This window comes from Meriones unguiculatus, chromosome 6 (assembly GCF_030254825.1).
Source record: "Meriones unguiculatus strain TT.TT164.6M chromosome 6, Bangor_MerUng_6.1, whole genome shotgun sequence".
Classification (NCBI taxonomy): Eukaryota; Metazoa; Chordata; class Mammalia; order Rodentia; family Muridae; genus Meriones; species Meriones unguiculatus.
This window is the reverse complement of record NC_083354.1, coordinates 14,700,457-14,727,799: the sequence shown is the minus strand read 5'-3', so window position 1 is coordinate 14,727,799 and position 27,343 is coordinate 14,700,457. Positions and strand designations below refer to the sequence as shown.

Below are 27,343 nucleotides of genomic sequence, written 5' to 3'. Positions count from 1 at the left end.
GTGCATGTGTTCCTCTTCATAGATGCAGAAACCAAAGAACGTGTCAGGTGTCTTCCTTCGTTATTCTGCTCTTTAGGTTATTTGAGGCAGGGTTTCTCTGAACCTGGAGCACACGGGTTTTGACTAGGCTGACAGCCAACAACTGATCCTCCCATCTTATGCTATGGTTATGGGTACTTGCAAGACCAGGACTGACATATTATTGGGTGCTGGGCAGGTCCTTATAGTCGGGTAGGACCTCCCTACTAAGCTTTTCTTCCTGTGTGTGAGTGATTTGTAATGAGTTTGTGTGTATCGTATGTGTATGTATGCCGGTTTTCTTGTGTATGGGGGCACACTTGTATGTGCGTGCGCCTGGAAGCCAAGTGATAATGTCTTGCATCTTCCTTGCTTGCTCGCTGCTTTATTTATTGAGGCAGAGTCTCTCACTGGACCCAGAGCTCACCATGTGGGCCAACCGAGGCAGGAAATCCATGTGTCTGTCTCTTGGATGCTGGGATTGCACGTGGGCTGCCTTGTCTACCAGGCATTGGCCTGAGTACTGTGGATCTGGACTCTAGTCCTCATGCTTGTATGGTAACCCTAGGCCATCATCCCAGGCCAATGCTGGCAAATTTTATACTTGCTCTTTTCTTCAAGATTTATTTTTATTACTTATACATATGTGTGTCTTTATGCGTGTATGTATGGCGAATGAGTGCAGTGCTCACAGGGGTCAGAAAAGGGTATCAAATCCCCTGGAGCGGGAGTTCTGGGCTACCATGTGGGTCTTGAAAACCCAACCACAGGTATCTGCAAGAGCAGTCAGTGCTCTTAACTGATGAGCCATCTCTCCAGCTCCCTATACTTGTTCCTTTTAACTTTAAATTGGACTTGTCAGCACCACTTCTGGAGCTGGACTGATGTCAGAGGGCAGAGGAGATTAATTCCAGTTCTAATAACATAAGAAATATAAAAAAAGAAAGGCTCCGACGGTAACAAACTCCAGCAATAAAAACAACAACAAAATCTGGGGAGCTCTGAGTGAGGGCACATGCACTCTAAGCCCCCACGTCCTTAACAATCCTAATCATTTAAGTAAGTTACACGTTGCCAGTGGAAACACTGCAAACCCAGGAGCCCCAGACGTGCATTCCAGAGTCTCTGTTGTCTGTGAGCTGGGACATTGGGAGACGACACAAAAGTATTCCATGGCTGTTCCTTATTGATCACTTACTCACACTGGATCAAAGAGGGATCTTTGTATGGAGACCCTTATATGGACGTCAGTTCTAGTGGATAAAAAGGGTCTTGGGGGGGAGGGGGGTGCAGTTTCAAGTCTGCAGTTTCATAGTTGATAGCAACATTTAGACGATCTAGACAGAGCTCCCCGGCTGGCTCTTTCTGTTGTAAGAAGGCAGGAATGACAGCTCACAGAGCCAAGGTCCATGTGTAGAAGCATCATTTGCGGTCTCTGTATTCTACTCCAGTGTGTATTTTTGCTTACACTTGTTTTGTGTCTTGAATTTCATTTTCCCAGGCACTTTGGAAAGGCACGAGACGGGAGAAAGGGCCAGGATTATTCTCAACGGTGGTGACGATGTGCAGCTTGTCAGGTCTGAGCCGACACTGTCAGTGGCCTCAGAGACACACAAGCACAAAAGTGTAGAGCAGAGGTCATCCAGCTCCCACCAGCCTGGGCTTGTGCCCTGCCCTGGTCTGCAGCTGGAGTCTTCCTGTAAGGTGAGTTCCACAAGAACAGAGCATCTGGGGTAAGAAACAACGTGCATTTAAAAAACATAGTGCTAACCTGTGGGCACAAAAGCAGGGACAGAGGTGATGGCACCTGCCCAGTGATGGTGGATGTAACAGGATGGAGCAGCCTAACTCTGAAGTGAATGTTATCCTTGCCATGTCATTTATGACAGTAGAGTTTCCAGCCCATCAAAAATTAAGTTACTTATCCCATCAACTCACATCATAGGCTTTTTTTTTTCTTTCTTATTTTAACAGTGGCAATCATATTCTGTAGTTTGGATCCACTTTTAATTCTTCAGTTGAATGTATTTGTATCTTTTACTCAGTCTTGCTTTTCATGTAAACTAGCTTTATTATTTTAATGTTCTAGACATGTGATAGTGATTTAATCTAGTTTCTTTAAGATATTTTTCTATTTTTGTCCTTCATGCTATCTTCTTAGCATCTTTACCTATGCCATTTGTATGAACATACCTAGTATTTTTTCATGCAAATATTTTCCTCACAGTATTATCTAATGAATTTCTATAATTTTAAGGGCCACTATATACTCTATATTTTATCACTCTTATTGCCGATATAAATTATTTTCTTATTAATTAATACTTAATATATACATTTCCAGTAACATGTTTGAACCTAAAGGTTATTAGGAAGTCAAAAGTGGGGGTAGGAGATATTGCTCAATTGTCAAGAGCACTTTCTGCTCTCCCAGGAACCCCCATGTATATCCCCAAATCCACAGGGCCTTTACAACTGTATGTAATCATGGCTCCAGGGATCTGATGTCTATGTCTTTTCTACCTGCCTGCTTTCAGATATGTATAACCATGTGTAGGCATGAACTCTTACACATAATTGAAAACAATCTAAAGTTTTTAAAAGATCAAAGTTATCTGAGTGAACATGTGGGAATTGAGGGTTCTGAATTGGGATTTGCATATCCTCATCATTTCCCTTTCTTTCAATGCTCTTAATAAAAATGCAGTAAAGATCCTAATTCTATCTTGTGGGTAATATTAGAAACAGAAGATATCTTGTCATTCATCAAGGTGACAGAACCCAAGCCATATGTCTGAGTCTCCATACACCTTACAGGTTTAGGGACCTGATTTAGATTTAATCTGAGCCTGGCACTCATTACCTTTTGAGAGCTCGGACACTAAGTGAACACCTGACGATGAGTCTGTAACCTGACGGTGTTTACTTGCTGAACTGTGAGAAGTCTGGGTAGAATCACGCTGCTTGATCGTCCAGTCTCTAGGTGCAAAGCTGGATGGCTGCACAGCACAGATCTTGATACAGGGCTCCGTGGTCCTGGTGATACCAGCCTCAGGTATTGGTCCACTGAGTTCTGAAAGTCAGATACTGTCACATCTGAGCCCATCAGGCCACCATCTTCCCAGGTCATGGTTGAAACAGAATGAAAATCCCCTAAAGATTGCATTTCTCTTTTTACTACTCCATTTAGATAACCCACTTCAGTTTATGTTTTCCTACTTTAGATGTTAAAACCAGTGGAGGGCAACAGCTTGCTCGCTCTATTCTTTCATTGTTTTGAGATTGCCAAAGCTGCTCTTTGTATGTATGTATGCATGTATTTACTTTGGCCTACATGGATGAATGGTATGGATATACAGTGCCTGTAGAAGACAGAAGAGGTTATTGGATCCCCTGGAACTGGAGTTACAGATAGTTGTGAGCCACCTTGTGAGTACTGGGAACTGAACCTAGATCCTCCAGAAAAATGGTGAGTGCTCTTAACCACTGAGCCATCTCTCCAGCCCTAGCTCTTAGTACTCCGAACAGGAGAACAGGATGTTTGTAAGGATTTTATGCAGCTATGATAAAATGTCAGTTGAATCCTATGTGTGGTTGGGTCAGTTAGGCTCAGTTACTGAGCCTAGCTAGCGTTTCGCTCACATCCCAGGGCAGCTTCCTTGTTTCTTGTTGCGGCATCATAGAATAGAAACAATATGCTGGGAACGGCAACGTGGGGCCGGTGTGAATCTGAGGAGGGTGCTAGGTACCCGTGTCTGTAAGTATCCTAACGAAATGAACCATCTTGTACAGAAAGCGTACACTGTAGTAGAGTAGGGATTGTTCTAGAATGGTAGGCAAGAAGTATGTGTTTGTTGACCTGTGTGTTCTAGAGGCAGAGTTGTAATGTCCATGGGTTGTGGGGGGTCGCTTTCACTGGGTGCCAGTTTTTCTGCTTGGATTCCCAGAAGGTGGGTGAACTGACTGCTGTTTTTTTTTTTTTTTTCTTTTTCTGAAGCTTAGAGTTTCCCTTTGGGTAGTGATAATGGTGTGTACACATTTCATTTTCTGTATATAATTTTGTTTCCTTCTTGACTCCAAGAAGCAATAAAGTGCTCTGGTCTTGTCATCCTACTTGCAGGCTGATTCTCACTCTATTGTCTAGTTGTCGCGCTTTACCGGGGCAGTCTACAGTTTGCAGCCTCTGCTCTTTGTGGCGGAGAAGTGAAGGAGACAGACAGCCTCCCCCTTTCCTCTACACGTGCCCATTGTTACTAGGTTCGGAGTGGCTGTGGGTATTTGTGCTTCGCTTCTCCACCTTCAGTTAGGTACAAGCTGTCATCGTTGTAAGTCACTTGTGTGTTATTTTAGGGTTTGTCTTAGAGCCAGGGTGCTGAGATATCATTTTATCTTAAGGTGTGAAGTTTCAAAACGTGAACTCGTACATTGTTAATCTACGTCTGCGTGTACGTGTTTGCGAGAGTGTGGGCACACGTGTTCTGGCACACATACGGAGTTCAGAGAGGAACTTCAGGTGCAGGCCCTCGCCACCAGTATTGATTGAGATGAGGACTCTGTTGTTGGCTGCCGTGTACGCCACCCAGGGTAGATGGCCTGCAAGCCTCCAGGACTCTCCTGCTCTCCTTTCTCCCTCTCTTCTCACCACAGGGGCACTATGATTACAAATGTCTGACACTGAGCCCAGTGTCAGAATTCTGGGTACTCAAACTTAGTGTTTCAGATATGTAAGAGCTCTGTCTGTGGAGTTGTCTTCCCAGTTCAGGCGTGATTTACTCTTAATGTAGTAAATGTGTCAGGAATTTCATAAGAAAAACTCTTCAAAAGTGTGTGAATCACATTTCTTCTGTAGGTGGAAAAAACAGGGGACCACAAACTTATGAGCTTTAGACCATCCGAGATTGCTTTGTCCCTGTGCCTGTGTGTGTGTTAATGTTAGTGAGGCATGGACAGACTACTGTGTAGCAATGGAATAGACAATTTAGATAGAGCAGAACATTTACATCTCTGTATTGGCCAACATTTAGACAATTTCTAGAATGTTTTATTCAGTTTTTCTTCATGAATTTGGGGAGCACATAAAAGTGGGGAACAGATTACAAAGAAAACAGAAAATATCACAAAACTCATCTAATAAATATATGCACTTTGAGTTGCTGGTGATGCTGAATCTCTGCTGCAAGACAAAGAGAGATCTTTGGGATGAGAGGCAAAGGGAGGGTCATGGACTTAAAGGATTTACAGGGTACAATACCATGGTGGTGTTGGGAGCTGCTTTTCTTAGACTGGGCAGAGGATAAAACAGGATAGAATCTATTTAAATAGCAGTGGGAGAAATTTAGCTTTGAGGTAGGGATTTAGCAACTGGACTAAAATCATTGCTACATGACAGCTATCCTTGCGGCTACATGGTACTGTAACAAGAAAAGTCATTTGGCTCATTGGTTAGTTGGTTGGTTTTGTTTCATGAGTCTGTAGTGTATGTGTGTTTTCAATTCTCTTGTTGTGCTTCCTATCTACAAAATGTGCAAAAGGATAAACAGGATTATTTTAACTAACACAACTTATGCCATTTGCAATGTCTGAGGGCTCTGCTGAGCTGAGTAGAACCTGCCTCTCACCAGTTCCCTGCCTGCTCGCTTGTGTGGTGACATTAAAGGAACACATGGCAGTGTAAGTTGACGTTTGGAATAATACCATAACAAAGTGCTAAACACACACATTTTGGATATGTGAGAGTAAATGAAAAATCTTTCAAGCCAACTTTATTCATTTTCCATTTATCTTGTTCTAAGATGTCTGCTGGGTGATTGAAGATTATAAAGGCGATCTTCATTTTATTTGTTTAGGACGATGGTGACGATGAAGAAGGTTATGTGAACCTCTCAGTAAAAATCAGGGTGTGAATGTTTTCGGGTCACAGCTCAGATCTTTGCCTAAGTTCCTACTCAGCTTTGCTGTTGAACACAGGGGTAACCATGTAATGTCCAGGGAGACTTGGCCTTGCAGCAGCAAGTGGTGGCCCAGGCATCACACGCTGGCTGTAGTTTGCCGACCTATGTTCTAGTGGACATCTTTGCACTGGAAAGTTAGGAGGTATCAGGAGGACCTGAAATCTGTAGCTTCCATTTCTTCTATGTCTGAAGTTTTAATAAGGTCATTTATTTTAATTTCATGTATTGGTGTATATAATGTGACCCTAAATTATATATGTATCTATGATGGAATGTAAATTGGAATAATTTGTGTCAATACACTATATTCTATTCCTGTATAGAAAGCAGCACTTGTGTTGCTGGGGACATCATTGTTGGTGAAATAAACAAATGACAACAATCAAAACCCTCTGCAAATTATGGTTTCCCGTACAATTGAGTATTTCAATACAGAATTGATTATATGAATTAGTGTGTATGTGTGTGTGTAAAGAGCAGAAAGTTAAGAGCAAACATATTCCATTACAGGAAGCCTATGGTCTACCTGTGCTTATCCTACAGCCTTGCTTGCACATTCTCTCCAAGAAGATTAGGACCTTTGTTCCAATCCCTGCTGACCTGGGGCATGACCAGTTTGTCTAGACTGACTGGCCAGTGAACCCTGGGGATCCTCTCGTCTCTGCTTCCCCAGGGCTGAGATTTCAGGTGCACATTGCCTCATCCAGCTTTTACATGGGTGCTAGGGATAAAATTCAGGTCTTTGGTCCAGGGATGATAATGCGCACTGTTAAAGCCGGCACTAAGGGGACAGAAGCACGTAGATCTCTTCAGTTTTGTGGCCATCTTGGTCTTCATAGTGAGTTTCGGCTCAGCCAAGGCTACATAGTGAGAAGCTTCTCAAAATTAAACAAACAAACAAAAAAAGACAAAAAGGTTGTAAATGCTTATAGGGTAAGTACTTGACTGACTAAGCCATGTCTTCCAAACTCCATTAGAGAATTTTAAGCAGTGCACTTGTATGGGTTAACCTAAACATATAAGGATGGTTCTAAATAAAAAGTGCATTTGCACTTACATTCTAGTTGTTGTTATTATGGTTTTAAACCTTTATTTGGCCTTAGTGTAATTTCTGACATAACTCGCTGAGAAATTTTATTAAAGTTTTTATCTTGCCTCCTCTTGCAAAATACAGATGGCCGCTTGCTAGATTTTTAGCCAAAAGCTGGATTCTGCTACTTTTACCTTACCAGAATGAAAAGTTAAAATTTTTATTATGTATTTAAGTTTGTATGTATGTGCACATGAGTGCAGGTGTCCATGGAGGCCAGAAGAGGGCGTAGGATCCTGGAGCTGTAGTTACAGGTCAGTGTAAGCCACTCCACATGGTGCTGGGAACTTTTGGAAAAGCAGAATGTGCTCTTAACCACTGAACCAAATGTCCAGCCCGAAGAGCTGCTTTTTGTTGTTGTTTGTATTTCATGAAACACAAAGTAACCCAAACAAAACAAAATAATGATACTTAAAACCCTCACCTGTAGATTTACATGTAAACTATTAAAGTTAACTGAGGCAGTACAGATGGTTTAACTCCATTTTTATTTAAATATTTAGTCAGCAAAATTGCATTTCGCTCTAGAAGAGAGTAAGTGATATTTATTTTAAAAAAAAACTTGGATTACATAAGAATAAAGGGCCAAAGAGATGGCTCAGTAGTTAAGAGTACTTGCTGCTCTTGTAGAAGACCTGATTTTGGCTTCCAACGCCCATTACCAGACAGCTCACAACTGCCTGTAACTCCATAACCACAGCATCCAGAAAACTCCTCTAGCATTCTTAAGCACTGCACATATACAGCATATACACATATACATAATCAAAACTAAAATTAAAGAATATAAATTGCCCATGTAGAATGTTATTCTTTACCTCTTTGGTAGGTAATTTGGATGGTATCCCTTTTGATAGTTGGTCAAAGTATAAGTAACGTGAAAAATATTTGCATGATTTTATAAGAGAATAGACTCTTTATTAAACATTGAAAGCATTCAGTTCTTTAAGTTTGGTGTTCTTATTTTGGTTTTAAACATCTTACTTTATTTAATCCCTACATAGAACACAGTGACCTCAGGCAGTATAGGAAAACCTACAGTGGTGGTGATATGGGCAAGGCAATTTGGTTTTTCAGCCTTATATAAAACAATGGATATTTTTGACAGAAGATAACCACTTCTCAGGAGGTTACGTAAGGTGAATAAAAGCTTCCAGGATTGATAATGCTTTAAAAATTAACTGCTTTATGAAAAATAAAGCAGCCTATCTCCCATATGGTGGCATGAACTTGGACTTTATTTTTATTTATTTATTTTTATTCAGAAAGTTGCCTCAGTCACAGGAAATCATTAGAGGTCATCACAGCTTTGTTTAAAAACTACCTCAGGAGGTCCAGTCCCCACAGAAAGAATAGCACGGTGAAGTGACTCCAGCTGCCGGCCTCCTGGGCAGGAGCCACCCTGAATTTCCTCAGAGGACTTCAAAGCCCAGCTCAAATCTAAGCATTCGTCAGCCATGTAAATCAGAGTTACAAAAGGAAAAAGCACCTATTTCATGGTGCACGGCTGGCGAGAGCCCAGCTTTGTGGTGCACGTGCCGGGGGAGGGGGGAGCGCCAGCCACTGAAGGGCACTGCTCTCACCCCTGTGACAAATGGCAGTTAACACCAGATCCATATTAATGTTGTCGAGGCCCCTTGTTGTATTTAGACAGATTTTAATGATTCCCAGCATTCCTAGGCCCCAGCTATGTAACCTCGTCGTGCTTCAAAGGAAGCCTGCCTTAGCATGCGAACGTAAAACCTCTCATCAAAATGAAACTTTGATACTGGCCTCAGTCACTGCCACAGGTTATTCATCCAGTCAGCAATTTGTGTGGCAAAGTGCCATTTGAATAGCGTATTGTTGGGGGACTTACGGTCCACTTGACAAGGGCTCTTTCTCTAAATAGTACAATTTGACTCCAGCTGTTAGAGATTGCCTTTGACAGCAGCCACACAGAACGGAGACTCACTGCTGAAAAAAAAAAAAAATCAATATCAGCTTCTTGCTCCTAGGAATCTGTTCTTTTCTCTTCTGTGGGCCAATCAACAGCTACTGAGGGTGGAGAGGTGGAGGCTTAAATACTGTTTTAAATGCAGTCCACTTTGAGTTTCCAGTGAAGACTTGCCGTGAGCAGTACCAAAGAAGAGTTTTAGGATACCATTTCCATACCCCGGTTCCTGTTGATTCACAACGACAGGGCAGTTGAATCTGAAATCTGGAGTCTCTGTGCTCTGAAGAATTAGTGTAAAAACGGACAGAATTGTAGGTGATATTACAGAGCCAGACCCATGACTTCTTGTTTTTTTTTTTTTTTTTTTTTTTTTTTTTTTTTTTGCCGATATTTTGCATTCCCTCCCTTCTCTCTCTCTGTGTAGATTTTTATTTTATTCTATTTTATTTTATGGATGGCAGAACCTTTTGTGGCTGTGCCCATGGCAACACCAACAGATGTTGACAGCGTTGTGTTCCCAAAGTAGCCTTGAGGGTGTACTGACTAGGTTTTGGAAATTTTCTATTCGCTTTCTCCTTCCTTCCTTCCTTCCTTCCTTCCTTCCTTCCTTCCTTCCTTCCTTTTTTTTTTTTTTTTTTTTCTTTTTTCTTTTTTAAGCATACAAGGTTGCTATGATACCTGACTGGCAGTAATAGCTATTGAATCTCTTAATTCCAATAACTCCACACAAGGACCCCTCTCCTCCTCTTTGATTGGGTCTCTCTGTTATTTCCTCTTTGATCGGGTGTCTCTCTTATTACTAGACATTATGTTTACTATACAGCAGAGAAAGTAAAATTGCATCCTCGAGATGAGGGGGAAAAGTCTCAGGGTAAAATCTGGAACCATAAAACATTTCAAGTTATAAAAACCTTTACTGACTATTGATCTCCCAGGATTGCAGATATAATTTGTTTAAATTATTTCTTGCTTTGACTGTCTGTGATTTTGGATTTTTATTGGTATTTCCCTGAGATGTCGTAAGTCTTCATCTAAGGCGTGTTGTATGGAATCTGGAAGAGCTGTCATTTTTAACATAGAAAATGCCACCGTGATGTGTCCTTTCTCAAATGCCTTTTCACTGGGGTCGGTTGAAACAGCTGTTGTCCTATTACTGGTCATCTCTGCATTTACTGCGTCTTTGGCTGAAATAGCCACTGAAAATTCAGAAAGCTGATGGTCCAATTGTGGACAAAGGCCTCCAAGGGTGACTCAAGGTCAATGTTATTGTTTTTATAATTGCTGATAGGCAATCCTGATTTCTCCCAGAGAAGGGCTTTGCTCAGCTTTGATTTCTGTGACTGTTATCTCTTTTGTTAATTCTTGTAGAAGATTTTTCAATGAATAAATGTTCACACCACCTCTCCAGTGCTCCATGTAGCCTGGATCTATGGCATGACCCTTCCCCGCACAGTATCCCATCAGTCCTGGTGGGGATGTGAAGCTCTGGGGTCCTTAAAACATTCTGGAACTAAATTCTTTCTGTACTTATCAGTTCACTTACATGTGTGGAGTCGGGAGTGGAGGGGTGGCTGAGGAATCAAGGCAGCACAGAAACCCTGAGAAGAATTCAGTGAACCCGGCACCTCATGCTGTGCTTAAAGTAATCAAGAAACATCATCAACATGCTTCACTACATGTTTTTAAAACTTGTCTTTATTGACATGAATGATTTGATAGGTCTTTAGACTGCTAAGATCATGATCCTGTCTATGACAGCTTAGGGACATTTTTTTTCTCTTGTTTTTTAGTTTCTTTCCTTCCTTTTATATTCAGTTCTAATTTTTTTTTCCTTAAAACAAACAAAACCCCATAGCTTTTCAAGGTTTGGTCCTCCCTTGCTAGCAACCTCACTGATAAAACCAATATCTTCTAAAGTAACCCACCCTCCCCCAAGAGGTCAGATTTATCCTGCTTGAGCAACTTGTTTCTGGAGGTGAAGTTTCTTGAAATAAAATCATTGTCTTCCATTGGGAATATTCTCTTTGTATGTTATATTTATTACTAGTACACTGGATACTAGCCTTGAGAACAAAAAGGGGAAATTATAGAAATTCAGATGTTGGGTTAACTCAAAAACTTCAGAACAGGAAAGAAGGGGAGAATGAATTCCCTCCTTTTGAAAGCTGTCCTTGTCACTTTTTGACTGAGGGCATCCTCTGGGCCCGTTTAAGGAAACACAGCAGGCCAGTGCTGGCCTCAGTGACTTATGCTGATGTCTCTAAGAGCAGAAAATGCAAAAATGTTACAGGAAGCAGTTCTTGGGACAAAAGCATTTATTCTCATGGAATATTTCCTCTGGGCTATTAAACCAAAATGTATTAAAGAGTTGGCTTTGTTTCTTGATGCCAAGAGTCCAAATGTATTTCGTTAGAACACAGAGGCAGCTGGTGGTCCTAACTGCTTTTTCAGGATTGAATTTTCACGGTGGCATCCTGGAAGTGCCTACAATTTTTGTGAAGCGACAGATTAGTTAGCTTCTCTGAAAACAACCATCTTCGTCCTGAATGCCAACTGCCCGCAGAAACTTTTCCCCCAATTGTCAGTATCCCTCGTGGATATTAAATGTTCCTAAGACGCCGTTGTGGGCAGCAGGTCTTTCTTTTCCTGTGTGCATAGTTTTATACATAAACAGACCTGAACGCTGTGTGTCTCGTGCATGGTGGTAGGCCTCCAACCTTCCCATTGTCTAAGACATGCTTTTTCAAGAGCTGTTCCCAAAGCTTATGAGCTACAAAGCCCGTTCACCTCTGCACCTTCTTCTATACCTCCTTAGAGGTCTCTTGTCATTATTCAAAACTTGGATCCAGTTTGTGTTTGGTAGCAAATATTTTGTTTTCCTTTGTCTGGCCCTTCTACCAAACTCAGTTTTATAATCCCTACATCCTGCCCTTGACCATGTGGCTGTGTGTGGAATATAGAGAGGAGAACTCAGGCCCTGGCTTTCTATGAGACCATCTGGAGACTTAAGTGAGAATATTTATCCTTGGTAGATACAAGGGCCCACATCTAAATGCTCACTTGGGGCTAGAGTGTCCATAGAGTTTATGTATTGTGGGATTGTCAGCTAAACATTTTTAACCACCAGAGACCTAGTTTTTCTTCAGCTCAGAGTCAAGATTATAGATAATCTAAACCAAATTGTTTTTATTTTTTTCTGTTGATTCTTTATTTTATTTTATCTTTCTTTATTAATTATACTTTACTCACTTTGTATCCCCCCCCCCCCCCGTGGTTCCCTCCCTCCTCCTGTCCCAATCCCTCCCTTCCTCCACCCTCTGCATGCATGCCCCTCCCCAAGTCCACTGATAGGGGAGGACTTCTTTTCCTTCCTTCTGATCCTAGTCAATTAGGTCTCATCAGGAGTGGCTGCATTGTCTTCTTCTGTGGCCTGGTAATGCTGCTTCCCCCTCAGGGGGAGGTAATTAAAGAGCAAGCCAATGGGCAACCTTTGGGCAGAGTGCAGGGAATCTTAGGAAAGAAGTGGGAAACAGTAAGATCTGGAGAGGACAGGAACTCCATAAGGAGAGCAACAGAACCAAAAAATCTGAGCAGAGGGGTCTTTCCTGAGACTGCTATTCCAACCAAGGACTATGCATGGAGATAACCTAAGACCCCTGCACAGATGTAGCCCATGGCAGTTCAGTATCCAAGTGGGTTCCATTGTAATAGGAACAGGGACTGTCTCTGACATGAACTGATTGGCCTGCTCTTTAAAAAAGAAAAATTGTTTTTAGAACCCCATAGTATGTTTTGCCCCTCTTTGTGATTTTGATTTTTGCATAAACTAAGGATTATCTTATATAACTCTTAGGACACACTTCACCTTAATTTCTGGCATGTTGAATGATGTGACTACTATGATGGTAGCAAAAAAAAAAAGTCTAGTTTTCCATGTGTTTATGACAATTCCACTTATTACCATTAGTTTTGCCCTGACTTACATAACCTACCCTTCTGTCTTAGTCAAGATCCCAGGTGTAACCAGAGACAGAACATGCAATGAATAGCTGTGAGTGTGTGCTTTGACAATGCAAAGACCTTCCAACAGGCCAGGCACTGAGCCTGCAGCTGGATACATTGGCGTTTGCCTCATAGTCCATAGATCCCTTAATTATGAGACTAGGCCTTTGTGTTTTAGAGCACTGTATTACCTTACTATTATTATAATTCCATTTGCAACCAGGGTTTTGTTCTGAGACAGGGCCTCACCAAGTAGTGCTGGCTACCCCGAAACACAGTCCATAGACCAGGCTGGCTTTGAACTTACTTCAATCCCCCTGCTTCTGCCTCCCAAGCCCTGGGATTAGAGGTGTGCACCACTCACTGTGCCAACTTTGTAAAAACTGTGTTGGTTTAAAATCCACCTATGCCTCTCTAATGAGCAATTGGAAAGGATTCAGATGCTTAGTACATCAGTCTTTAAAAATACCATACAGTAAGTGGGCAACACAGTCATAGAAACACCACGAAGCATAATGAGAGCAGGTGCCGCAACCTGCTGGCTTAATAAACTTTAAAAGATTGTTCAATAATGGTAAGGAAAGCCCGGGATGGAATTTGGCACACAGGGACTCAATGGTTCATTTTAGGTAAGATGCAAATAGCAGATCCCTTATAAGACTCAGGCAGACAAAGGGTGACATGGTTAAAATGGCTTTGTTCACCAGGAAACTGTATGGCATTGCCTCCATTTACCTGTCTGTCAATCTCAGGCTCATTTCTCCTAGTCACAAAGTTATCTAAAATAATCACTCAGACATAGCCGGAGGATTATACTGTATATCACGAGTCCTCTTCTTCCCTGGGATAATTGCTTTTCAAGCCCACCCCTTAATATAAAACCCCCAAAGCTATCAGCCATCTAATCAACAGGTTTGCAATAACGTTTAGAGATGGATGTATGATAAATATGAAGAAGGTTTATTTATGCTTCCTTCCCCAACTGCAGGAACCCGGGATGAGTCTGCAGCCCTCAAGCAGCAGCTTCTTGCTTTGGTAGTTGATTTGGCAACTGCTTAGTGCTCCTCTCATCAGAGGACAGGAGAGGAGGTGGCGACACTCCGTCATATACCGCTTCAAACACCCGCAGATTTCTCTTTGGGTGGGATCGGTGCAAAGCCTCAGGAGACTGCAAGCGTTAATACCCCGTTGAGGTCTGAGGGGTGAGGCTGCTCAGTCATTTTCGGGAGGCTGAGGTACTTCCACATGCTGACACTGCCGATTCTAGTCCTTCTATGCCTCTTCTTGGCAAAGGGCATTTGCTTCCTCAAGCTCTACCTGTCAAAAAGCACATGCCAGCTCGCTTTTGAAGTACCAACTTTAAGTATTTATACTACTTTCCCAAGTAGGCCTTGAGCTCCTTGGTGTATGTGTTGTTTTGTAGTGAGTTAAGTAAGGCAGAAAATTCATTCTTCAGATACTCCTTGAACACCTACTGTGTGCCCCTTACCCTGGACACTAGGGATTTCAAGAGCCTAGACTCATGTAGTTTCCATGTGTAAGGAGAAGACATGACCATAACTGAAGAAGAAAAGTCCGGGGGCTGGAGGGATGACTCAGCAGTTAAGGAGTCATGATAAAAAGCTGTCTTACCTTTCTTCAGGAAAATAGGTAGTCTTAGAATCTGGACTTGGCCTTTTTATTGTATTCATTACTAATTTCTACTGAGTAATGCTATCTGGACAAAATGCTTCCTTAGGGCTTGTTCATGATGCTGGGCTAACACTTTTCTTTCCATTGACTTAGAACTTAGCCCACCCTAGCTCCTGACGATCATGATTTCCCTCCTGGATTTTGGGAAGGCGACTATTTTGGGTCTCTTATAAGCAAAACCATGAAGTGTTCTGTGTTTGGCTTTTGTTCTTCAGCATTGTGTCCAAAGGGTCTTTGTTTTGGGGAAATTTTTTGTTGTTTTTGTATTGTTTGTTTTGTCATCTGTTGCAGATTTTCCTTCTAGGGCTGAATATTATTTTATCACAGCTATATAATATGTATTTCTTCATCTGTTCATCTGTCAATGGACGTCTAGGGTTTTTTTCCTTATCTCTGTTATTGTGGATAACACTGCACTGGGTATTTATGCCTCTTTGAAATGTTGACTTTAATGTTTTCATCAGTATCTAGAAGTGGGATTAATCCTGGTTTGTTTGCTTGTTTGTTTGTTTGCTTTTACATTTATTGTTTGTATGTGTGTATGTGTGTTTGCATGTGCACACCACAATGCATGTGTGGAGGTCAGAGGAAAACTTGTGGGAGTTGGTTTTCTCCTTCCATGATGATCCCAGCTTTCCACTTTGGGGACTCGATTGGTTGATAATAAGTGTCTTCATCTGCTGTGCCCCCTCAGTGGTCCAGCATTCAGTTGTAATTCTCAGGGGAACCTGGGTATTGTTTTCATTTGATTTTGAGTTACAGTAGGCTAGGATTCATTTCCACAGACTCTCACTGATAATTTGATTTGATGTCTTTTAGTTTTATGACATCCTCACAAGGGTGAGGTCTGAGATCTTGGCACTATTCATTTTCATTTTTGTGACCATTTGTGCCCATCTTGTTGGCCACTGATCTATCTCCTTTTTAGACGTGTCTGTTGAATTCCTTAGACTGTTTCGAATCTTATTTTTCAAGGCTTTGCTACTGAGTTGTAAGAGTTCCTGAACCTGGACTTCTGAATACAGCTTTTATCGTGGTAGGATTTATTATTTGTATGTAGGAATCACTCAGAATACCATAAATCATGTTCACACACTACTTACCTATTTCAAAGGGGCTTCATGTCTTACTTTACCTTGTTAACGTCACTTTGATAGAAAAAAACAAAACAAAACATTGGTGGGTGCATTTAAAACCCCTGTTTGTATAGTTTAAGCCAGGGGTTAGAGAACTTTTTTCCTGAAGGTAAGGTACTAAATGCTCTTGCCTTTATGAATTAGTTTGCCTCTGTGGCAATCTCCCAAATTTGCATCTAAACTGCAAAAACCATCATTTGATGACTCCTGTGTTTCAATAAAACTTTATTCACAGCAAGAGGGGGCAAAGATGATTTGACTGTCAGGTGTTATCCCTGACCATTCAGTTAGGCTCTAAATCGGCACAGTGTACTGGATGTGGAGGCATCCGTCTTGAAAGACTGGGCTTCGTTGTCATACCCTCCTTCTGCTTAAACTTACGAAAAACAATTCAGAAATTGGTTGCTATTCAAGCAACATGGGGGATGAAGATGCATACATGCATTGGAATTAGAAGACTGGTTGGTGGGCTCTCATTTGGCTTGTTGGCTTATTTCTTCTGTTTCTTCTATAACACAGTTTATAAAGTCTTGTCAGTGAATTACTAGAGTGTAAGATGTCACTACAGGCCCCTTTCCCTTAACTTTATGTATAGGAGTGTTGCCTGCATGTCTGTCTGTCTGTCTGTCTGTCTGTCTGTCTGTGCACCGTGTGTGTGCAGTGCCATCAGAGGCCGGAAGAGAACATCTGATCCTTTGGAACTGGAGTTAGAGACAGTTGTGAGCCACCATGTGGGTGCTAGGAATTGAACGTGGGTTTTCTGTAAGAGCAACAAGTGTTCTTAACCACTGAGCCATCTCTCTAGCCCCTACAGAATCTTTTAAAAAGGACTCTTGTCCTCAGAGTTTCATATTATTTGGTTTATATTGTATATTGTTTTAGTCAGTGGTACTTTCTGTACTGATTTCAGTTTAGCAAGTTATTTCAGGGGATGGAAATGATCAAAACATCTGGCAGCCACATGGAAATAGAGCTTCCAAACATATAAATATTTTGGCCAAAACTTCTTTGTCTAAATATTAAAAAGGATTTTATATGTGGCCATGCCTATGTTAATATATGTCACACCTGTGTCAGTGCCCTGGAGATGAGAAGAGGGCATCAGATCTGGAACTGGAGTTATGAGCAGTTGTGAGCTTCCTGGTGTGGGTGCTGGGGACTGAACCCAGGTCCTCTGCAATAGTAAGTAGTTCCTGCTTTTAGCAGCCGGGTCACCTCTTCAGCAGGACTTCTTTTTTTTTTTTTTTTTTTTTTTCAATGCAGTTTATTCAGGAACATTGAACAATCCTCGGACCCCGGGGAAAGCCAGCCCACAGCTTAAATAGCCTCTGGGTAGCCAACCCAGGCGTGCCACGGGGGCAATGCACATAGGTCCACATACATGGAAGCAAGCCAGATCCTCGGCCTTAGCCAAATGTGGAGTTGTTCGTGACAGAGAGCACTCACCATCGGGAAGGTGGAAGGCGGAAGCCAGCTCCATCTTTAAGGCATAGCATTCCGCAGCTCTCTACAGTTCCCCCTTTTTGTTTTAGACGCATCAGGCAAGAGTAGAGGTCTGATCTCTGATATTAGAAATAAATTGGGACTTTGTACAGATGTTCATTTAGGTGTCATCTACCCAAAGAGCATAAACCCAGAATTGCTAAAACAATCCTCTACAATAAAAGATCTTCTGGAGGTATCTCCATCCCTGATCTTAAGTTCAATCAGCAGGACTTCTTTATTTAAATACGTGTCACCCCAAAGAGAAGAATCCCTTAATAAAATGTTGTCCCTTGTTCTATTCAGTGTGACACCAGTTCCAGCTGGCTTTTTCCCCCCTCTAGACCTATCTATACCTCTCCTAATTGTTTGGCCAATTATCAGCTTCTTGGGATGGCGTTTATAAAGTGTTAATATGATGCCACTGACTAAAGTGTCAGGGTTGGAAGCAAAAGTGTTTGGAGCAAGTCACATCAGCATGCCCACCGCACTTACTTTTTAATTAGTCTTTTTCCCTTGAGGCTGAGTTCTCAGTGGTTTAGCAACACACACTTGTCATCTTAATTGACAATTATATACCGAGTAAGAGGCTCAAAAATAAATAATCACTGTTTAAGGACAGTGCCTGGGACAAGTTATCTAGGTTGCCATTTAAGAATGAGCTCCTTAATAAATATGCTTCACAGTTTGATATTTTTTTCTATCAGTGTTGTTTATTACAAACTAAGGAACAAACCAAAGTTGAGTTGTAAATCACTTATTCAAGGAGTTGTGGGAAGAATGGTTTTGGATTGTCTAGTAACTTTTAAGGGAAGCACAAAGCAGCCTGTCTTTGTGTGTTCCTGAGCACGCTGCTCTCCCACTTCCAGGACGGCTCTTCAGTGCTGGGTGGATTGAATAAAAGGCCCTGCGACTGTGCATTTGTCTCCCAACCCTTCTCTGCTGTCTTCTGTCTGTCTGTCTTTTCATCCCTCTATTGATGCCAAATTGGATAAGAGCCCAAATCTCATTAGCTAAAACCACCCTAGTTCATTTCTTCTTTATTGCTAGCACCAGCCTGCCCTTCGCTCATCAGTAAGGAGCTAGCAGGAGCACGTAGCCGGGGACTTTAAGAAAGACGTAAAGATATCCCAGGGGCCAGGCACGTACTTATTTCTAAAATTCTATCTGCAAGAACCTACAGCCTTTCCTTCCAGAGAGGTGTTGCCTCAGAAAAGGGTGTCGGCTGTTTGGTTTTTAATTTTTTTTCTAAAATATTGAAGGCTGAGAGCTGGCTCTTGGCTTTCCTCTCATTCCAGAGGTGAGGACACGTAGGTTTTTGTTTGTGTTTGAGTTTTTCTCTGGGGGGATGTGGATTTGTCCCCAGATTTTTTTTTTCTCTAATCTGTTAATTTCCTGACATGAACCAGGACATTCTACCTGACTTCTTGGTAACTCTGTTTCTCATCTTCCTCTTCTTAACCCTCCCTTACTTTGATCTTCAAAGGTTTTTGAAAAGCATTGAATCTTTTCTGCCAAACTATAAATGGAGGGTTGGGTGTAGCTCAGTAATAGAGCACTTCCAGAGCATGCATGAAGTGCTAGGTTCAGGGGCTGGAGAGATGGCTCAGAGGTTAAGAGCACTCGCTGTTCTTCCAAAAGGTCCCGAGTTCGATTCCCAGCAACCACATGGTGGCTCATAACCATCTATAGTGAGATCTGGTGTACAGGCATAATGTTGTATAAATAATAAATAAATCTTTAAAAAAAAGTGCTAGGTTCAGTCTCCAGGCTGACCAAAAGATAAATAAAAAATAAACACATCAAAATAAACCTATTACATATACACATGTATTATTCCTTATTTACTGCGACTGTTTTTAATTATGATAATAAGTTTAGTTGACTACTGAGGTATGATTTTAGAGATACCACATAATAGGGCAACTGGTGACATGAAGTACACAATTTGGAAATACATTTTTTTAATTATTGAGTAATATTCTTTTTATTGGGCCCTTGGTTCATTTCTCATTAGCCACACAAATCTGACATGCTTAAGGACTGAAAAAAAATTTCATCCTGCAAGTTTAATTTATTTTCATGTGCATGGGTGTCTTGCCTGTGTGTGCCTGGTCTCTCAGAGGCCAGAAGAGGGTGTCAGATCTCCTGGAATCAGACAGTTATGAGTGGCATGTGAGTGCTGGGAATTGAACCCATGTCCTTTGCAAGAGCAAAAGCAGCCAGTACTTCTAACTCTGAGCCTTCTCTCTGGACCCATTAACCTGAAAATTTAGAAAAAAGCTATTTTTGCAGTTATTAAAACTATTCATACAAAATTAGTATTAAAATTTTTAAGTTATTTATGTGTGTGTACATGTGTACATGCATGCCGTGATGAGAGGCAGACATGGAGTGTTTGTATTGTTCTCTGCCTTTGTGTGTTTGTTTGAGACAGGATCACTGAACTTGAAGTTTTGGCTAGATTGGCTGAATTTCCTTTGGCGTTGGTTGGACTGACTGCTCAGAAAGCTCCTGGGCTCTGCCTTTCTCTGCTGGAACATTCAGGCCCAGGTGTGGGGACTGGGAGGCCATCCTACTCCTGCTGATCTCAGGACAAGATTTCTGGTGTTTGGACATGCCTCGACCCCACTCTTAATTTGAGCCAGCTCCCCTGGTCCCATGGCTCCCCACCTCCCACTACACTTGGTTTTGATGTTACTGGGGTTTCACATTCAAGTCTTTGTGTTTGTGTTAGAAGCACTTTACACACAAAGACATCTCCACGGCCAGTAGTTACACAGAAACATTCATTATTTTTCATAATTAAATTAATGGCCCTACACACATCTGAGGTCATATGGGAATCCATCCAGGTTGGCTGAGACAGTCATGGCTCACGGCTGTGGTTCCAACGTGATTATTAATGGCTCACTATTTCACTTTAGAAAGTAGTCCAATCTGAACAATAAATAACGTACTCATTTTATTTAAAGGAGATAGCCTTTAAGTGAAGAAAAATATATCATAGGCTACCCAAGGCTAAACTATCAAATTTAAAATATCCAAATAACCATGGTGGTAAACTCATACGAATATGTCAAAAAGTCACAATAAAGAGATTGGTTATTAGTTTTCCTTCTACGTTCAGAGGAGCAAAAATGCTCGAGTCACCTTTGAGAAAGTCAGTGATACGGTACAAGAAAAACTGTGCAAGAGACAAATTAGAACATTCATCCTTCATCCCCCATGTGTACTTCACTATAGAGTGATGTCCTCTATCCCCCATCAATGAAAACAAGAGGCACAGAAAGCAACGTCCCGTGCTTCAAAACGAGCTGTTACATTAATTAGAAATACAGTCAACCCACTACCCATCTTACAGAATTCTTCCATTTCTCAGACTTAAATTATAAAGCCAACACTTTAAAAAGAAACCAGCAATCTTTTCTATTAGCTGGGGTGAGATTATAGACTTTAAAACTGGAGGTTTTGTAGAACAGGCTCATAAACCAGTTTGAAGCCTGAGACACAATTTCATTTATCTTTATATTCTAAGCTTTATAGTGTCGCAGAAAGTGTCCATCTGTTCAGCCGAGATTGCTGCAAATAAGTGAGTGGTCAGGAAGACTTAGGAGAGAAAGGTCAAAGGGGCCTCTTGACCCCGAGGAACGTGCCAAGGCAATTGGAGCGTCAGGGCTGATACATAGTGAGATACAGTTGGCTAAAGCAGGCTGTCTTTTAATTGGTAATGATAGTAAGACGGCGCCGGGAAGTCACTGGTGAAAGAAAACAAAAAGTGTCCAATATAGTAATTTATTACCAGGCAGTGGGTCTCAAGTGCTGAGTTCTCTTACCCCTGCCGTGGCGAGAGCAAGGAAAAACGTACGCCAGCACTTATCTGAAAATAGATACCCTGCTGGTACCTGGGCTTCGCGGTGGCCCGGTGATTGCCCACGCCATTAGCTTGATAATATTGTCTTTGCTGCGAGCCCAGTTCTCCAAGCTCTCCGTGCGTCGGTGGCAGAACGAAGCCTTTCTCCTTTGTCTACTCTTTGCCAGTCAGGCCACCCTCCACCTGACCAGATGGACCCAGACGATTTTACTGCCGGCAACTACGTCCTGTAACCTAGGGCTCCGACAGTCTCAAAGAATGGCCGACACTCTCATTTGCACCTTATTGTCTGAGTGACACATTGATGGTGTTCATCGCTATTGGCCCAGGGTTGGCTCCTCTTTGTAAAATGAGGTTTTCATCAGCAGCATATCCCCAGCTGCTGTGGTGTCCTGTGAAATCAACGTATTGGCTATAAATGCTAACGTGAATTTGGTTCAGGAAGAGCAAAACCCTTTGCTGGCCTTTCGAATTTAGTAATCCACCTTTAAAAGTCCCTTTAAACAGGGTACCAGTTTCTGACAATAAAAACAAAATTCTCCCGAAGAAATGCTTTTTTTGAAGAGCTAATTTTTTTTTTAAATAAAAATGTCATTTTAAAAAAATTTAAATTTCAGGGTTTTAGTAATACTTAAAAATGCTTAAGGAAACAGGAAGTTTACATTTTTCATTTCATCATTACATACTAAATAGAAACATATATATCAAATTATGCCACTGAAATGTATAAATTATACAAGTAAAATAATGTTGACTATTTTCAGTTTCTCAACAGTAAATAATTTTAATATTAGCATATCCTGTAAGCTATTTGATTTGAATAGACCCCATGTAATACTTACGATAAAATGATAGTTGCTGTTGGTCTTACCCTAAATCCTTTAATCTGTCTGAAATTTTGCATGTGGCATTTCAATTGTAAGAATATTAAACATAGAATTATAAAATACCTATTTTGTTTATACTGGAGGCTCTGTAAGTATTCGGCTTACAGACAGAATGCTAGCAATAGCCTTTACCTTTTCCCTTTGTATCCCCGCTGCAGCCCCCTCCTTCGTCTCCTCCCAGTCCCCCCCTCCACTCTCCCCCTAGATTCCCCAGTAGGGGGTACAGGGGCTGTCTCTGACGAAATGTCTTTTATTATGATCTATTTATTTATGCATACAAATATTTTGCCTACATGTGTGTCTTTGCACCATGTGCGTGCCTATAGAGAACTGGAATTACAGGCAGTTGTGAGCCATCTTGTGGGTGCTGGGACTTGAACTCAGGTCTGCTGCAAGAGCAGCAAGTGCTCTGAACCATTAAGCCATATCTCCAGCCCTATAATGAGTTCTTCTTAAGTTGAACGATACTGTACCGAGAGTGGACCCCAAAGACACTTTCCAAATTGCTAGCAAGGACATGGTAAAATAAACCTTATTTTAAATTCACAATGCTAAGTGTGAAGGGCACTTTTTTATACTTTCAGCTTGTGTTTGCATGTGGTAAAATAGCATCACTATTAAGAGCAAGTTTAGATAGATAGATAGATAGACAGACATACGTACATAAAAAGTATAAATACTTGGAGCTGCCTCAAACCCTTGCTTTGCAGTAAGGATCATTTCATTTCACGACTGGCAATACCCTGTTTTTCTCAAATCACAACATAAACTTATCCCTAGGATAATTATATCAACTCACTATTAATTTCTCACTTAGAATTAAAGCCAAAACTTAAACTTGACTTTGATTTTACAACTAGGATTCTGGCTGTATATAAATGTTTATAACTATACATTTTCAATAGTTAGTCTTTTTTTTTCTTTTTATAAACAATTTTAATTAAATTTATACAGTTTATTCACTTTGTATTCCAGCTGTAGCCCCCTCCTGCTCCCCTACCAATCCTACCCTCCCTTCTTTATCTCCTCCCATGCCCCTCTCCAAGTCCACAGATAGTGAAGGGCCTCCTCCTCTTCCATCTGACCCTAGCCTATCAGGTCTCATTAGGACTGGCTACATTGTCCTCCTCTGTGCCCTGGCAAGGCTGCTCCCCCATTAGGGGGAGGCAGTCAAAGAGCTAGCTACTGAGTTCATGTCAGAGACAGTCCCTGCTCCCCTTACTAGGGTACCCACTTGGTTACTGAGCTTCCATGGGCTGTATCTGTGCAGGGGTTCTAGGTTATCTCCATTGGTTGGAGTATCAGTCTCAGAAAAGACCCCTTTGCCCAGGTATTTTGGTACTGTTGCTATCCTTATGGAGCTCCTGTCCTCTCCAGGTCTTAATACCTCCCCCTTTTTTCCTAAGATTCCCTGCATTCTGCCCAAAGTTTGGTTATGGATCTCAGCATCTGCTTTGATACCCTGCTGGGTAGAGCCTTTCAGAGGCCCTCTGTGGTAGGCTCCTGTCCTGTTCCCTGTTTTCTCCTACTTCCAATGTCCATTCCATTTGCCTTTCTGAGGGGAATTGCTCATCTTACCCAGGGTCCTCCTTCTAGCTTAGCTTCTTTAGGTGTACAGATATTTGTAGGTTTATCCTATATTATAGGTTAAAGTCTTTGTAGATAAATTTAGTTTGCGCAGGTAAATTAAATTCTTTATTAGGTAATTCTCCATGGAAGTGACATAGCAGTTAAATTTTGATATATTAAGCTTGATCCTGGTGAAATTGGTGAATTGTTGAAAAGGATATTATATTTTCTCTTTGTAGATACACACAAACACACACATGTATGTACACATATGAGCACGCACACACACATGCATACACACAAACACATTCAGTTTTAACTTAAGCAAACACTACTGCTCCAGTTAGGTTTACTACTATTATGGTGAAACACTATGATAAAAGCAAGTTGGGAAGGAGAGGGTTTATTTGACTGTCACCACCACATTGTAGTCTATTACTGAAGAAAGTCGGGACAGAAACTCAAAGCGGGGCAGAAACCTGGGAGCAGGAGCTGATGCAAAGGCCATGGAAGGATGCTGTTTACTGCCTTGCTCCTCCTGGCTTGCTCAGCCTGCCTTCTTACAGAACACAGGGGCATCTGCCCAGGAATGGCACCGCCCACAACAGGCTGGGCTCTCCCCAATCAATGACCAGTTAAGAAAATGCTTGCCTCTGGCCTGGTCTTCGGGAAGTATCTTCTCAATGGAGGCTTCCTCCATACAGATAACTCTAGCTCCTGTCAAGTTGACCTAGAACTAGCCATACAAATACTATTATTTTGAGGGTAGACCTACATGGGGCCAAAGCCAGAAATACCCAGAGTAAGTCGCTTTCCACCAGCAGGAATGTGCAGATGTGCCAGGTTTTCTGCATTGCCTGGGTCATGCCAGGAAAAGTTTGCTAGGAAGTGTGCCCCAGCTAAGTTCCATCAAGTTTAGAGAGTGTGACACTGTAAGCTTTGGAAACAAATGGACCCTGAAGTTTCTAGGCGAATTGCATCATCTTTGAGAGGAAAGGTGCATGAAAATCTCACATAGCCTGCTTATGCCTCATGAGCAATTGCTTGACTTCCTTAGTAAAAGTCTGGTTGGTAAACTTATGGCTGTTACTAGTACATGAATTCATTAAGCAATGTATTCATTGATTTGCTATTGAAATGAAGGCCGGGCACCCATTATGCCCTATGTCACTAATCTTCATAAACTAACACACTGTACAACCAACATCTGTATCAAATCTAAATATTTAGAACACATAATTCCAAAATGAAAATTGCATGCGATTGCTTTAACTTTGGATAAACGTTAATTTCTTACTGTATTTATAAGGAATTCCTCCTAACTTGTATTATACAGCTTAGAGTCTGATAAAAAAGGCACTGAAGCCTGTAGAGGGGGTACGTGATCACCAGGCGCTTCCCTCATGTCAGCGAAATAATTAGCCTTAGAAGGAGGGAGGAGAGAGGGGAGCCAATACGAGGCCCCTCAGCAGCTACTGGAAATGTATGTTTTAAGGGAGGTAGCTGAGTTCCCAGAACCAGGCGGATCCCAGTGGTAAAGTGCCTTCCGAGACAAGGCTCACCTAGGTAAAACAGCATTTGAACTGTACTTGCCATGAAATTTTTATGTGCTTATGTGTATTAAATCAGTTAATGCCTTGATGTATTTGGGGGGGGGGTGCAATAGGCTTTCCTCTTCCTGGATATCATGTCAGTAACATGTACATTAAGTTGACTTTTCAGGGATGGTTTCTATGTTATTTAAGACTTTCCAAAATACAGTGTAGCAGTATTGGTTTTCATACATCACTAATGGACCAAGGCTGAATTTTAGGAGCGAGTGCTTGACAGAGTAGAGAGGACCCTGACATTTATGGAGGGGTGGGGGTGGGGGAAGCAACAACAAGACCTTGCTAGCTCTTTAGACCACAGCATTGGGCTCACCTATGCTACTGGGCTGTGGATATGATGCTTTTCGCTTGAGTACAAGACAGAAATTTGTAGGAGTATTGGGATGTTTGTTTCTTTTCATGTGGAATCCAGACAGTTACAAATGCTGGTTCTGATCAGTAAATTTTTTAGATTAAAAAAGATTTATAAACTAGTCGTTACTAGGTTATACTGTTATTTTGATACTGAGTACTTATTTAGAATTCAGTATTATTTCTTTTGCCTGATATGACTGCAAATCAGCATCTAATTAATAATTAAAGGTGAACGGAACTTCCATAACAGTAGAAAATACCTCCCAAGTCATCTGCTGTAGTTGCAGTAGGTAAATAAAATTATTTTAAAGCAGTAATTATCAGCCCCAATTAAAATAACACCAAATTACTATTTTACAATTATTTAGACTTTTTACATAAATTTTAGCACATACCAATATTTAATAAAAAGAACCAAATGCAGAGAAAGAAACAAGCTAACTTTATTCAAATATTTAAATGGTGGGCATCTTGCTAAATGATTAATGAATTAAAAAATAATGCAAAAATTGTTAGCAAGGTAGTTGGATAAAAACAAAACTCTTATGAAAACATTGCCAATTTGAAAATATATCATTCAATTATAAATAGCTATAAATAAAAAAATAAAAAGGTAATAGATAAGCATGTAAGGGGCCCACACAAAACTATATTTAAAATACTGCTAAAAATAGAAAGACTATTTATTTAATGAAAATGTGGAATCCCAGAGGGAAAACACAGTATTTTAAAGATGTTTATACTCACAGGTACATACATTTCCTTATTTATTTTAAAGATCTATATTTATTTATGTGTATGAGTGTTTGCCTGCATGTATGTATGTATGTATATATGTGCATACATGTGTCACGTGCATGCGGTGCCTGCAGAGGCAGAAGGGCATCAGGCCCACTGGAACTGGAGGTACAAACAATGTAAGCTGTAATGTATATGCGGGGAACTAAATCCTACAATCTCTGGAAAGGCAGCCAGGGCTCTTAGCCACTGAGCCTCTTCTCAGTGTATTTAATATTGAGAAAATTGCAAAGTTTCACCGGTTGGATTTTGGGAATGTAAGAATTGCCTTATAAAATTTTAGCAAAGATAAATATAGGAAATGAGCTGAAAAGAACGCAAACATAGCAGTATAGTGGACGAGAGCCCTTCTGTCTCTCTCCCTTTCTATCTGTGCTAATACACGTGCTGTATAACAAAGCTACGGGGTTTATGCTCTCTCAGGAACAGATAACTAGAGAGAAAAAAAATAAAGTTTAAAAAGAGTCCAATAAATAAATCACAATCTGTTCTTTGAAAAAGATGGAACTTAAATATCAAGAGAGGAAACCTCAGAAGTGACTTTTGTATAATTCATTTTTTATTTCATATCAGCTATAAAAGTCATACCTACCTCTTACAAAATATACTCAGGATCTTATAGGTTTTCCACACCTATTTCTAGAAAAGTATAAAATGTAATAATAGTTTTAGTAATTATTCAATAAAAGGCTTGAGAGTGCCAAAATATCAAAGAGGTACATTAAGATGATTGTTTTTATGTTTAAAACCATTACAAATATAAAACAGAACCTGTGGAGTAATTTAAAAGCTTAATGACAAACGGGGAATTTCTTAGTAAGATTGCCAGTGGATTATCATATTCATAAAGGGGTTCTTACAGTTGATAAAGATATAGCAAAATGACAGAACTGTATACTGCTTGTCATTTAAGTCACAAAAATCATAAATAGTATGACAGTTTG

The 27,343-nt window shown here is 40.9% G+C and overlaps 1 protein-coding gene across 2 annotated transcripts in view; it reads left to right on the top strand.

Annotated features, from left to right (window-relative positions):
* Wdr72 (WD repeat domain 72) overlaps positions 1-27,343 on the top strand; it is a 176,242-nt gene that overhangs the window by 70,159 nt on the left and 78,740 nt on the right. For both annotated transcript variants that reach the window (XM_060384761.1, XM_060384760.1), the window contains exon 14: positions 1,520-1,722. In XM_060384761.1, the coding sequence (XP_060240744.1) occupies positions 1,520-1,722 (203 nt within the window). The remainder of the gene's footprint in view (positions 1-1,519; positions 1,723-27,343) is intronic.